At 40.1% G+C, this 13,692-nt stretch overlaps 1 protein-coding gene across 6 annotated transcripts in view; it reads left to right on the plus strand.

Moving 5' to 3' along the window:
- Window positions 1–13,692, plus strand: part of MYO1B (myosin IB) — a 112,922-nt gene that overhangs the window by 21,760 nt on the left and 77,470 nt on the right. For all 6 annotated transcript variants that reach the window (XM_032692902.1, XM_032692903.1, XM_032692905.1 and 3 more), the window contains one exon: window positions 8,230–8,345. In XM_032692902.1, coding sequence (XP_032548793.1) covers window positions 8,230–8,345 — 116 coding nt within the window. The remainder of the gene's footprint in view (window positions 1–8,229; window positions 8,346–13,692) is intronic.

Below are 13,692 nucleotides of genomic sequence, written 5' to 3' on the forward strand. Positions count from 1 at the left end.
CTGACCCTGCTCTCTTGTACTTTCATGTATTTACTTGTGTTTATCCAACAACTCCAGCCTGGGCTGCTGGTCTTCCTTTGGGAGTTTGAGGAGTGGCAGGTGTGGTGACTGAATAGTTTCTTAAAGGCAGGATGGTTTGAGAGCTGGAGCAGAGCAGCCATCCATCCGCCTGTGATGGGAGCCCAGGGGACCTGAGTTTCCTCCCATCTCCTTCTCTTCCTCCCTTGGGGAATGCCTGTGTCAGTTTGAGCAATTTTCCCATCAGTGCCTCAACAGTTTTGCCCTTTGAGGGAAGCTACTGAGTTGTAGTAATAATATTGTTGCAGCTGCCATAGGCTAGGACCTTGAAGCCTGCTGCTTCTTCTTCAGATGTGAAAAAAGGCTTGTGTGCCCAAGGCTCATCTTTTCCTGTGATAGCTTGTGGCCTAAGAAGTATTCTACCTCCCTGCAAATCTTGCTTTGCTTGTTACCTAGATAGAAATCCTGGTGGTCCTCTGGCCCTTCAAATCAGCCTGCTCTGGTAAAACAAACTTTATAACTTGCCCAGAGTCAGGAGTACAGATTTTCACAGGCAGCAGGTTGGCTGCTTTTTTGCCTTGAAGTGCTTTATGGGAGGAGAGTTACTTATCTTAAGGCAGTGCTTTGTTTCCTTTTTGTACAGCTCCCACGATGCCGAGCCCAGTGTTTGAGGCACTGGTTTGTAGGGCCACGTGCAGTGTCTGCATAGAGGGGTAATAAAACATTAATAAGGATAACAGAAAATTGTATGCATTTGGTGGATTGTGTATAGGGATCTTCTCCTTCCCTACACACTCTTTGTTTTTTGCCTCTGATGTGAAACCTTAAAAAAAAGTGAGGTGGTGTGGGAAATGCCTCCAGTAGGGCCCCAGGGATTGTTATAGTGTTGGCTCTGTCTCGAAATACTGTGTATTTCTTCACTAAGGTGATGACAACATTTGGGGCATTTCCTAGTGGTTTCAGTGCACATTATATGAAACAAAAACACAAAAGAAAGATTAATGAAAGATTGACAAATGACAGAAATAAAAGCAAAAGTGTCCAAGGGCTGTAAAAACATGATTTCCACCCTGAAGACTATAAGTTAGCCTATAGCCTCCTATGCCTCCTGCAACATGACAGGAGGTATATCTCAGCCCACCGCCCCCATTTCATTCATACAGAAATAATGAAACATTTTAGAATGAATGTTCTCACTAATGTTTTCACCCGTGGTTTCTTGGCAGTGACACTGTCCCATCTCCAGCTACTGCTTGCTTATGAAAATAAGTCTTTATCTTTTGAAAAGTGTGCAAGCACTGGTGTGTTGAGGGGTATTTACATGCTGTCTTGAAAAATTCCTCATGTTACCTTTGGGTTGACTTCCTCATCACTTACTTTACAGGTTTGCCTGTAATTGCATCCTGTGTAGGAATTCTGTTTGTTTGTGTAAAAACATCCCAACTTAGTCAGAGAGGTGACCAGCAGAGATGGTTAGTCTGCTTCATTAATAATAACACTAGAGTCTGTCATAATGATCTTGAGGTTAGCAGCAATATTCACTGAGCAGGGAAGAGATTTCTGTGCCCTGAAGAAACTCAGAAGAGAAACCCAGCAATCTGCGCTCATGCATCCACTTCAAGTACTCGCTTCAACTTGCCATGTGGGTGTCTTTCTCTGGCAGATGATCTGCTCTTACTTCAGGGCTCGGATCTCAAACATGTTGCAGTGTGATTCAGGGCTTGATCCTGGCCAGTGTGGGTTGGCCACAGCTTGTTCAGACTGCTACTCTTTGCACAGTGACTTGCAGGATCAAGCCCATATTGAAAAGTATTTTAGTGGTGGTGTTGTCCTCTTTGACATAGGTTGCCTGTGTTCTGTATTGCGATTGTTTGCTTTGGGGTACAGATGTAGCTTCTGCCTTTGTGTGACCTGTGTGAGCTTTGTTTCTTGGGTCATGATATCAGGCATTAATGTATTTGGCACAGGGCTGTTATTTTGTCTCCTCTAGCAGTAAGGTGGTTTTGCTTGAACTGTGGATACTGTTGCTTCAGTTTCTTATTTCTAGGTAGTTTTTATTACAGTCTTTGCTCTCCCATGCAGGTTTTACAGGGCTGCCTGTCGTGGTTAATGACTGCATTAAGCACATGTATTAGCTTACCAGGATTGGTTTTTTTTGGTATTACAACATAACAGACTTTGTCCACTGTGTTTCTGGGACTAAAATGCTTTTTCTGGGAAGGTGGTCTTGAGCAAGAGAGTTTTCATCATCATGGAGAATAGGCTGTGTCTATTCAGAAATCCAGTGATATATTTCTTCAGTTATACAGACAAAATTATAAAGGACTACATCCAAACTAAGATGAAAAACAGTATCAAGGAGAAGGAGAGGTTTTTCCATGTGTATATGTACACGTGTGTGTATATATATACACAGAGAGAGAAAGAAAGACTACATGTGAGAGTCTAGTTTGTATTTGCAGTTTACTGAAGACTAGCTTTTAGTTCCTGTTATTTCCATTTGACTGTTGCTCTTTCGGATCCTGGGGTTGTGTTGTGCTTGTGAAGTCTCTTGCAGAGGGTACCTGGAGGCCCTGCTCATGCTCCCAGCTCACTGGAGCACAAGGAGCATTTAGCCCAGCATTGGCTCAAGGGGAAGTGCAGCTCTTGGCTTGAATCACAGGTAGAGTTTTTGCATGTGCTGTCATGAAGCAGTGCAGGCAAACCCTGAGGTGTTACAGGATGAAATTCTTGTTTGTTTGTTTGTCTTTTTCAAGTACCCAGCCCATCCCTCTCCACCGAGCAATACAAACACCTACACTGTCATACACAGGAATATAGTAGATCAAAGCCCCAGAAATAGTAAAGGGCTCAGGTGACTTTGCTTTTAGTCTTTATGTTACTCTTTTCCTTAGTCTTTTAACTATTGTCTCTTGCAGCTTTCTGTTTCCACCATGAAGAAAAACACAATGAACCAGAAACACAGTGCATTTAGCTGTTTTATTGTGGCCAACCACAATGTAAAACAAATTTGAGCACACAGCATGATTGTTCAAATGATATTTTAATAAAGTACCGATCTAGTTGCTAATGTTTATTAAATTGGGAAACTTCATTATGGAGTAAAGTTGCAGTGTTAAATTTGCCATGTTCTGTTTGAGATTGCGACTGTTCAGAAAACTTAGAACAAGTAAGCACAGGCTTCCTCTACCATCTCCTTGGCCTCAGCTGTTCTGAACATGCAGCGGCACACCTGCTTATGAGTTGGCTAGATCCACAACTGCAGTAATTCAGGCAAATACAAAGGAAAAATGAGTATCATATTAGAGATATAATTTTGCATATGTCACATTAAGAAACCCCACAAAACCAAAACACAGCACTCCCCCCCCAGTGAAAACAATGCTGTGTAAGCCTTGGTTCTGGATTCATTCCAATAAAATCTAATCACATTTCTCTTTGTTCTTTATTGTCTTTCTTTTCAATAAATTGTTTTAGCAACATGGTCTGAAACCATTCAAAGTCATAGGAACCCACTATGTTTGAGCATAATCATTGCTAAAGAAATGTGCATTATACATATCTGAAGTATTAAAATTGGTCTGCATAAGTGGGAGAATCAGTATTTTACTAAATAATCTTATTTTACTAGAATTTCTTTGTTTTCTATTTCCATGCTCCAGTGTTTAAATAATTAAATAAAGCAACCTTATTGTCTCCTGGGAATTTAGTGCACTTGAGAGGTACATTAGCAGATGGGCATATTACAGCAGGACTGAGTTGTGTGCAGCAGCAGTTTCTCTAGATTGTTACAGGATTAGAAGCATGGGTTTGTTTTTAACACAACTGACAAAAGGGATGTAGAGTACAGTTCCAGAAGGTTTGCAACAAATCTGTGTAGATGCTTAATGATTTTAAACTCTGCATAAGGTTGCTTTGCAGAGATTGCCATAGATCCAGAAAAGCTTTTAAAGATGTGGAGCAGGCTTTTACGACAGCCCCAGCTGTGCAGCTTCTGTGCTGCAGCCTCAACTAGTGTCAACAGTATTCCCTGGCTTCTGCACACGTAATCTTCTCTCTTCTGGGCCCTTGGGGCATTGCAAGTCTAACTTTGACAGGAGAAAAAATAGCTTTTTTTTACTATGCTGTATCCCAGGTTGTGAAATATTCTCCCATAACCTGTACTAGTGGTCTTCCAAAAGCTCCTCTTCTTGGATTGGCCTGTGCTGCCTCTTCCCTATGTATGAGATTTCACCGCAGTGCTTGTGCATCCTGGCTGTGGAGGTCTCTGGGGACCTTACACTGGGCTCACTGTAAGGTTTTTGCAACCTCTCAGCTGAAAATGTCCAGTTTCTAGCAAGAACTTTCCTCAGCCCTTGGCTGGGAAGAGGCTGCTGCCTGTATATTAGCAATAAGAGCTTTATATCGTCTTGCTATTTCAGGCCTCTTCTTAAGTCAGGGTTGGTTTGGGTTAGAAAGATGCAGAAGGCCTTGCAAGGTGCCTATAAGCTTGAAGTAGCCCCAGTATCTTGCCCCAGGTGTTTCTTCCCCCTAGGGGAAGAAAATGTGGCATCAAAGTGTCTTGGTCGTTGCATCTCTAACGGTACTTAGAAATGATGTGTAACAAATATCAACAGCTTTTCCAGTTGAATTGGGATTTGGAATTTTCTTCCTGCTTGGGGTATAGGAACGAGTGGTATGCATTGTTTGGTGGGGAATGCAGAATGCATTGTCATTTAATGCATTGTCAATAAAAATTTGAATGCTCTTTTCTGCAGATGAAATGTTAGCCCATCACAATGTCTCCATGTGACATGACAGATGCACTGATAAATGCTGAGTGAGAGGCCCTTTTGCTTTGGGTTCCGAACAAACACACCAAGGAGACAAAAGTTGCCTTTGTGAGTTATTGCAATAAAGTAGAAACTGGAAAGAAGGAGGGAATATTATCAAAAGTCTAGTTAGCAAAACTTGAGGAGACAGCAGATCTTGTCCAATCTTGCCTAACGAGACCATGTCAAGATCAAGAAAGAAATCAAATCTCCTGACTGTATTCTGTGCGTTCATCATCATGAGGCCATTCCTCTGGGGTTTCATTTTTGTCCTTAAACAGGGAAAATAAAGAATCTCTTTTGTCCCTGGGGTACTGTGGTATGGTCTCCTACTACTCTTGGGTGTTCTGCTTTCAGCAATGGAATGTTTCTGTGCTTGTCGCTTGCTCAAGGATTTAAGCCATTTATTTTGTTTGTTTATAATAGAGTTCTGGTGGGAAGACAGATGTTATGTGGGAAAGCTATTTTCCGGATCTGTTTATCCCTGTTATGTGGAATCTCTCAGACCACCATTAGCAAGTAGCTATTAGGCATCAGCTTTGAGAGATTGGCATTTCTAGAGGAGATGTATTAGTTCTTGTAAGCAGCTTTGCGGCAAAACCAGTGATTTCTTGGCATGCTTTGGCTTGGTGTTTAAGATGGACAGGAGTATGTCTTTGTTTCCATATGGTCATTTAACCTTTTGAAATATTGGTATTTTAGGAAATGGTCTGTATTTGTTCATGTCTGACAATAAAGAGCTGACTTGAATTCCCAAAATACATTGTCTAAGCAATACTTAACTATGAAGAGATGGTTCTAAATAAATCTCATTTGAATGCCTGTATTTAAAATTAAAAATCAAGGTTTTCACTTTCACTCATCGTTCTTTAACTTGACATTTCAAGGTACTTCAAGGAACTTAGCCATTAAATTGTATGCTATTAAGGTAGCAAAATAGGGGCAAATCTTTGAGTTCTGAAGAATTAATGTTTCAAAATACAGTCTTCAGGATTTGGCCTTCGTCTCTCTTCTGCTGATACTTTCCAAAACTGATTTCACAACAGGCCGAATTCACAAATTCCTAAGATTTAGAAGGAAACAAGTTAACATATTAATGTTTTATCAGGAAAGAGTCCTAATTGGGGTATCCGTGCACTTGGGAAGACTAGAAAGCTTCTTATGCTTTGGGTATCTATTACCCATGCCAAGAATCTGTAGACTTGCAAATTGCCAAGGCCGCATGTGTGCAGAGAGAGCAAAGTAAACACTGTAGAAAGGCAATTTTTGCATTTTCATCTTGTTCAGCCAAAGAGATTAGACAAAGCTGGAAAGCACTTTCCTCCGTAGGGGGAGGATGACCACAAAACTAGAACAATTTTTTCTTTGTTTGAAGTACATATACATAAGCACACGCTGCGGTTTGTGTTTAAAACAAGCAAAAATCTTAATTATTTTGGAGTTGATCTCAACTGTCTGTATCTGAATGCCTCTGAGGGTGCTACCCTCCCGAGTTGTGGTGTGAGGCAGATTGGAGCTGTCCCTCTGTTGGGTTGCAGCCTGGCTGCCGAGGTGCGAGGCAGCTCCACGCTTGCTCCCCCTCACGGCACTCAGCATGGTTTCACCTTTGGGGTGAAACCAGCCTGTCCTAGGATATTGGCTCTGTTCTGGGCTTGAATGCATGTCAGGAAATGCTTTGCAGAAGGTGCTGTCCAGTTAAAGGGAGAGGAGGTGTTTAGAAATGGTGAGGCTTGAGCCCAGTGGGTGAAGTACTGTGTTTCATCATAGCAGCACGGTACAATGAGTTGTCAGCAGTGGCTGCTTCTGATTCATCCTGTGAGTGGTAAACATTACAAGGAGGAACTACGAGAGTCTTTGGAGACCTCATGCCACTTGTTTTATCACTGCAGTCTAGTTTGTTCCACTCAGTTTGGGACAGAAAACGCCACGTGAGCTCATGGCTTGCCTGCGCATATACGTGCTATGGAAAATAGGAAATATTGCTCTCCTTGCTTTCTGCTTAGGACCAAATTTAGTTAGCATTTAGCATGAAATTGCTTTAGACTTGAAAGATAGGGAAGGGTTGCAGCAATTAATGTTTTTCATTTGTGACTTCAGCTCTGGCAGTAGTTTGGTGCTCTACTGTTGCTCAGTAACTTGGGCTCCTCATGCCTCTCCTCCCATTTACACGTGCAAATTACACCACTTTCCTCTAAGAAATGTGAGGGGTGAAATCCACACGGTGATTGCGAGGTACTAAAGTATCACTGCACAAAAGTCATTTAAAATCCTAGATCATTGTAGAAACTATTGGGTTTTTTTTCTGTCATTAGTATAAATGTAATCCAAGTAGTGGGAACCTGTGGCTTTTGTGTACAGCTTTACATCTCCCAGGTTATCAGAAAATTGTGTTCATCAGGTGTTAGTTATTTATTTCCTGCTTGTGGAAAGAGATACCAAACACTTGAGGTTTTATTAATCTTTGGTCAGTATCTGCAGGCAGGATGGAATGGGGTTTTGGCATTTTTTGCCCCTCTGGTGTATTTGGATGCAGCCTTTGCAGCTGGAGGGAGGCCTAGAGAGCTGTGGGACACCCAGCAGTAGGCTCAACAAAGACAAGTTAATTGTGTCATGTGCAGGCGTGGTAGTCGTGGTGCACAGAACTGGTCTTCATTCAGCTCAGTAGTGGATGGGATCTAACAGAGTAAAACAAAAAGCTCCCTCTGCTTTCCAGTGGTAATGGTGAGTATGTTTAGAATCTGGACACAAAATTTACGCTTCGCGTCATGGTAGGACTTTGTCAGACTTGAACCCTGACAGTAAATCTGTCCTTTGATGGAGACCTGTCAGAGGCTATTAACCTTCAGGTTTCTTCTCTGTGAAGGTGTTCTGTGCTCAAGGCTTTGGCAAAGTGTCATAAAGTTCCTCCTTGGGAAGAGGAGCACAGTCCAACTCCAGCATTGCCTTACGTGGTTTTGTGTGAGTGCCCAAGGGCTGCAGCAAAACTTGTGTGACATTTGCCATGCAGATGGAGTCAGTTCTTCATGAGCATCTGTGTCCTTTTTGCTTTCCCTCCCCCAACTGAATTAGTCACAGAAATATAGTACGATTGGGCTTTCTTTTAAAAAATGTTCATAAGAGGCTTTCAGTTATGTAGAAATAGCTTCCTGGTACCCAACAGTGATTTTTGAGAGAGATTTAAAACACGTTTCAGGGCGTATGCACATATTTATTTATTGCTACAATTAGGTGCTTTTTTGTTTGTTTGTTTGTTTTTTCAGGGTTTTTTGGGGTGGGTTTTATTTTGTTTTGTTTGGTTTGTTTTTTTTTTTTTCAGAAGCATTAAATGGGCAAACAACACATAAGCAGCAAAAGTATGTTAAAGAGAAAAATTCACGATAACTTTTTTTTCCTTTGACAGACATACATTGGCAGCGTGGTGATATCAATAAACCCCTACAGGTCTCTACCCATTTATACTCCAGAGAAAGTGGAGGAATACAGAAACCGAAACTTTTATGAACTCAGTCCTCACATGTAAGTACAGCAAAGAAGTTTTAGTTTTCATTCTGTCCTGGAACAGATGGTACCAGCTGTCTCTCTTCTCAAAAGCTGTGTTGATTAAAGCAAGCAAAACGAAAATCACACCACCACTCCCACAAAATGAATTTTTGTTAGCTCATCTATATTCTAAAATGAAGGCAGAATGAGATACTCTTTCATGCACTTAGGTTCTGGTATGTGCATTTTAGAACATCTTCCCCTAATTATTAAAAGTAGCCATTGTTACTGCATGGGAAAGTAAGCAGTGTGTTTTCAAGGAAATCTCTTCCTTTCGAAGTCCAGACTGCCTTGTGGAAGCCTCTAGATGTTAAATATGTCTGACTCATATAGTGTTACTTTTGATATCTGAAACTCTTAATCTTTGTGCAATGCAAAAAAACCCAAACAAACAAACAAACAAAAAAAACAAACAAAAAAGAAAAAACCCTCATGATGAATGTAGAAACATATTGGACATGTCTGAATGGTAACTGTAGGAAAAAAAAAAAAGCTTGGTCTTCTCTGTGCTGGGTTTAAATGAGCTCATTCCAAGAGGACAGATAGAGCACCATAAATATATAATGCAAATTTTAAGGCTAAAATATATAGCAGAATTATTGGTCAGAGCTATTGAGAGTAAAGGAACATGGTTAAGCCCTGTGCATAATAGGACAAAATGTCGATTGCAGATGTGGGTGCTACGGCTGAAAATGAGGTACCTGGGCTTCAAGGCCTGTATGTTGCAGTGATCATTTTATCTTGTCAGACATTGTAGTGGTGAGGTTAAAGCCAGCTGTTCCTCTTCTCTGCATGACACTAGGATAGAGAAGTGTTTCCAGCTTGTTGTGAAGTTGTACCTGACTTTGCAGCCACAAACTCAGGAGACTGACTTGAGCGATCAGATAAGTGTCTAAACATGGCCATGAATTTTTCATCTTCCTTCAGTGTTAGCTTTTAGGTTAAAAGGAAATTATGTGTGGAAATAGTTCTGGAAGTTATTTTGTTCTGATTAATTTTTTGCCTTAAGACTTCATCTGTAACATTTTCACATGTGTTGGGCTGAAAATGCAGATAGTGCGTTAATCAGATCGAATAAGCTTCTGGTAGTTCTTGGGCCTCTTGGATCTGAACTCTGGCTATATTCAGGTTTTCCTTCTTCACAGTTTTGTTTAGCAAGCACACTTGCTTGCTAAATTGACACAGTTCCTTGCTAAAAGAACTTTCTGCTCTGCTAATTCTGTTCAGCTGCATAAAATTTGCTGTCAAATGATGGAGTATTTTAAAAGTAAAATCTGGGAGTTAAAGTGTGTCTGATATTCTGAAAGTCAGTACTATGTACTTGGTTACACCTTGAATCAAGTACATAGTAATATATTGATCTGCACATTTTTCCACCTCTCTTGAGATGTGATTTTCCATAACAAAAGTGGTCAACAATCATTCTTGTGTGTATTAACTTGTTTTAACTTGACAGAAATGTTACATAAACATCATTCATCACTAATGACAATAATTGTATGGTCAGGCTGCTATATCAGAGCAAGAACTTCTGTGAGATAGAGCCCAAGAGCAGGAGATTGAAGTGAGAAAATGTTGACTTTTATGTCAGGAGATCTTGACTGCACTATAGCAGTAGATTTTCATTGCAAGTTTGGATAGAGTCCCAAGTTAAGAAAAATATAAGCCTAATTTGTCTTGGGCATATATGATCTCTCCACAAATTTTCTTTATTTGTTATGTCTCCTGTATGAAAATTTTGTCTTCTGACACCTACTAAGTAGACAAAATATCTTTAAAAATAGAAGATTAGGAAATAATCTTTGTTATTGTTTCTTTTACCTATACAGTATTTTCAAACTGTAGAAATATAAAATGATTTTACTTTATGGTGACCTTGCTTCCCTTCCCATCTGCCTGTAGATGCTTATAGGAATTGCAGAATCAAGAGAGTCACTTTAATCTCTGCTAAAATTGGTAAACTTCTCACCATCTTTAAAAGATATTTGGAAAGTATTGTAGGTGTATAAAATAAGTGCTATGTAGGCTGCCTTATACCATCTCTGACAAGCCTAAATAACTTTTCATCCCCTTTAATATGTAGTGCATTGTGCTGTACCTAAGGATTCATGCTCACTGTGTGAGCATGGAGCTGGTTGAATGCTGGTTAACAGACCATGAGGTGAGTGCACAGGGTGGCCCTACAGTCCTGCTGGAGCCAAGCCTAGGCTGTTCACCAGTGGGGTGCTTGCCTGCCAAACTGGTCAGTACAGACCAGGAATGGGGTTTGGGACAGAGCTGACATCATCCCATCCTTGGAGCTTGCAGCTAATTCTAGAGTTGACTGCTCTGGCAGCAGCAAGCCACTGCTAAAAGCAGGGTTCAGACATGTCTGGGGAGGCTGCTGCACTTCCAGAGAGACCTTGCAATCTTCAAGGTGGTTTTTTTTAGCTGCTCAGGAACTTTAATGAAGAGATGCTGTGAGACAAATTGCAATTTGTGGTATTTGTTCTGCTATGGGGGTAAGAAACCCCACATTGATTTGTGGAAAGGTACATACCTACTTTTCTTTGATGTGTAAATCTCCATTGAGCCATGGCCTCTTCAGAAGTATTGACTGTGGGTGAGCCCACTGCACCATTTCAGTGTGCTTTGGGAAAAGACTTTTCATTCCTGTTGTGTAATCCCGAGCAAAGCAAAACTCTGGACTTTTTATAGGGAAACTAATGCATACAACCTAGAAAGTGTGTCTAGAGATAAAATTACATGTAGTGTGTTTCTTATTTCAGTGTGTCTTTTGTACAAATAATGTGATTTTGTTACTAATGGTAGCTAGAAAAATGCAAATAGTTCATTGAAAAAATTTTTAGCGGTGGTTTGGTTTGAGATTCCTTTAGAAACTAGGTCAGTATGGCACCAAAACTCTTCTGTCAGAAATAAATGTGCTGTCACCTTTTGGCATGATAACTTACATTCTCTGATGTCTGTCATTTTGGAGAGAACCTTCAGGTTTGGGAACCCCAGGTTTTAAGTGTCAGCATCTCCAGAGTAGTCTGCCATGGGACATTCCTGCAGCTCTGGCTCTGTGTGGGAGCTCCTGAGAAACAAGAAACATAAATCATGGTTTGGTTATTTTCCAGTAGTTTTGTATGACCTTCCATCTGTACTTGAGGTACATGCGTGTGTTCCAGTGTGATGGATTGATATAGGGAGGGTGTTCTTGAGAATGCCACCTGTCCCAGTTAAATAGCAGGCTTGGTGAGCAAATGAAAACAGAAGGAAAGAAAGAAGTATATAATGCCATGAAGGAAATCCATACCTGGAGGTTTTTTCCATATATGGTCATTGAAGGAAACATGGGAGTGAAAAATCTGTTCAGGTGTTTTCTTAGCCCTAATCTCAAAGAGGAGAGGGAGGGAGGGAGGGAACACCTAATCATCTGCTCTGTGTTTCCTCAAGAGTGTCTGTGAGAGTGACTGACTCTTTCAGTGACGCCAGTTAACACTTAATTGTAGGGTTTGGACAGGGTTGTTTTGATGTTTTGTTTTGTTTGTTTTTTTTTTTCTTTTATTTGTTTTTTTTTTTTTTTAATGATCTTTGGAAACTAGAGTAAAGCCATGGCCACAGTTTGAATGGGCAGCCAAGCTGAATTTCTGGGAGAGAGTTTGTGATCAGGTGATTTTGGATAGAGTTACACCTGATAAAATTTGATCAAAGAGATTTTATTTTAGTAGTTTGTTCCTCTCTAAATACACTACTGTTGTTGTGGCACCGTATAATAAAGTGTTACCTTTCTGGGTCTTCTGGAATGCTTGTTTTCATAGTCTGTGGCTATTTGCATAGTTGTAATAGGAAGTTTACCAAGCTTTTTAATTGTTGGGTTGTTGGGTTTTCTTGATGTTTTGTTAATCTTGCTGGTTTTGTCTTTATCTGCAAGGCAGGATCAGACTTGTCTCTGACTTGATAGGGCAGAGTATGACATTTCAGTGTTCAAACAGTTTGCTGCTTGATTTGTGCAGTCCTTACATTTCTGTTCTGCTCTCTCAGTTAATGTAATTACTCTTTCAGTTGATGTAATTGCTGCTTTGCTTACCTTGTGGGTAGACTGGTCATGAGAGCAAGCCAAGCTGTCTATCTTGCTATTTCACATTGATTTTCACCAGTGACAAAGGCAGCTGCTGGTGTCTTTGAAGTGAATGCAGTGGGAAGTCAAATAGATTATTGTACCACATATTTGTAACCATAATGCTGTATCACTTTCCTACCAGTAACAGATTTGCTTTAAGGGATTGCAGGATAGGTGCTTTCATGCATTTCCTATCTTAGCATCGGTTCCTGGCTACTTGCAGCTCTCTGTCCCTGGGAGGTGGGGTGGCATGTAGCTTTTTGCACCCCATTATGTTCTGAGATGCCTTACCTGCTCGCTCTAGAAGAATCACAGATTATTTTGATGCACAAAATAAAAGTGGCAGCTGTATTGCTAATGGCAAGCTACAAGCAAATGAGGGTTTGGTCAATGTGCACTTGTTTTAGCTATGCACTGAAGTTTTTATGGTGAATAACTAGGAGCACAGTAAAAATCTGGAGAAGGCTTTTATCAGATGCCTATTGAATTCCACTTGGGCAATTTTGCTGTATATTTTATTTACTTGTTATTAGTTCTTTTAAATCGGTCATTCATGAAGAGACAATAGTTTGCATGTAAAGCTTTCCAATTTAGAGAAACTTAAACTTTTACAGGCAACTCCAGAAATCCAGCTTGCCTTAAATGGAATACAAGCACAAATATATTTGTTAAAATGTAAGAATGATGAACTTATTCATATTCCCCATTTCAAGGATTGTCACATAGATAATTATTGGGACAAATCATTAACTTGTGGATATCTGCAATTACTCTGACAATAGATAGTGTTTACTATTTCCTTTTCAAGTTTTGAACTGATGTAAGCAGTGAATATAGAAGTTATATTTTTGCTTCTTTTTCTTTTTTTTTTTTTTTTTTTACTGGTGTTCCAGGATTATATGTCTTTGGAAACACCAAGATTGCAGTAACTCTTTTTCCTCTATGATGTAAAGCAAATATTTTTGTCTGAAGTGTATGATGAAGCCTCAGCTGTGAAGGATAGTTTTTAACTATATGTAAAACTAAGCTTTTCCCCATAGATAGCAGAGTGGTAAGATACATAGTAGCTGTCTTTATTTGTTGAGGAAGGGGGTGGTGGGGTGAGAGCTTGTGATATGCTTAAGTGTCCTTCATTGCCCCAGTATGTTTATTTTAACATTTCCGTTTCAGTTTGTACTTTCCTAATCTTCATTTGCCTTTGGTTTGGTTTTTTTTTTA

The sequence above is a fragment of the Chiroxiphia lanceolata genome, chromosome 7 (genome assembly GCF_009829145.1).
Source record: "Chiroxiphia lanceolata isolate bChiLan1 chromosome 7, bChiLan1.pri, whole genome shotgun sequence".
NCBI classification, from domain to species: Eukaryota; Metazoa; Chordata; class Aves; order Passeriformes; family Pipridae; genus Chiroxiphia; species Chiroxiphia lanceolata.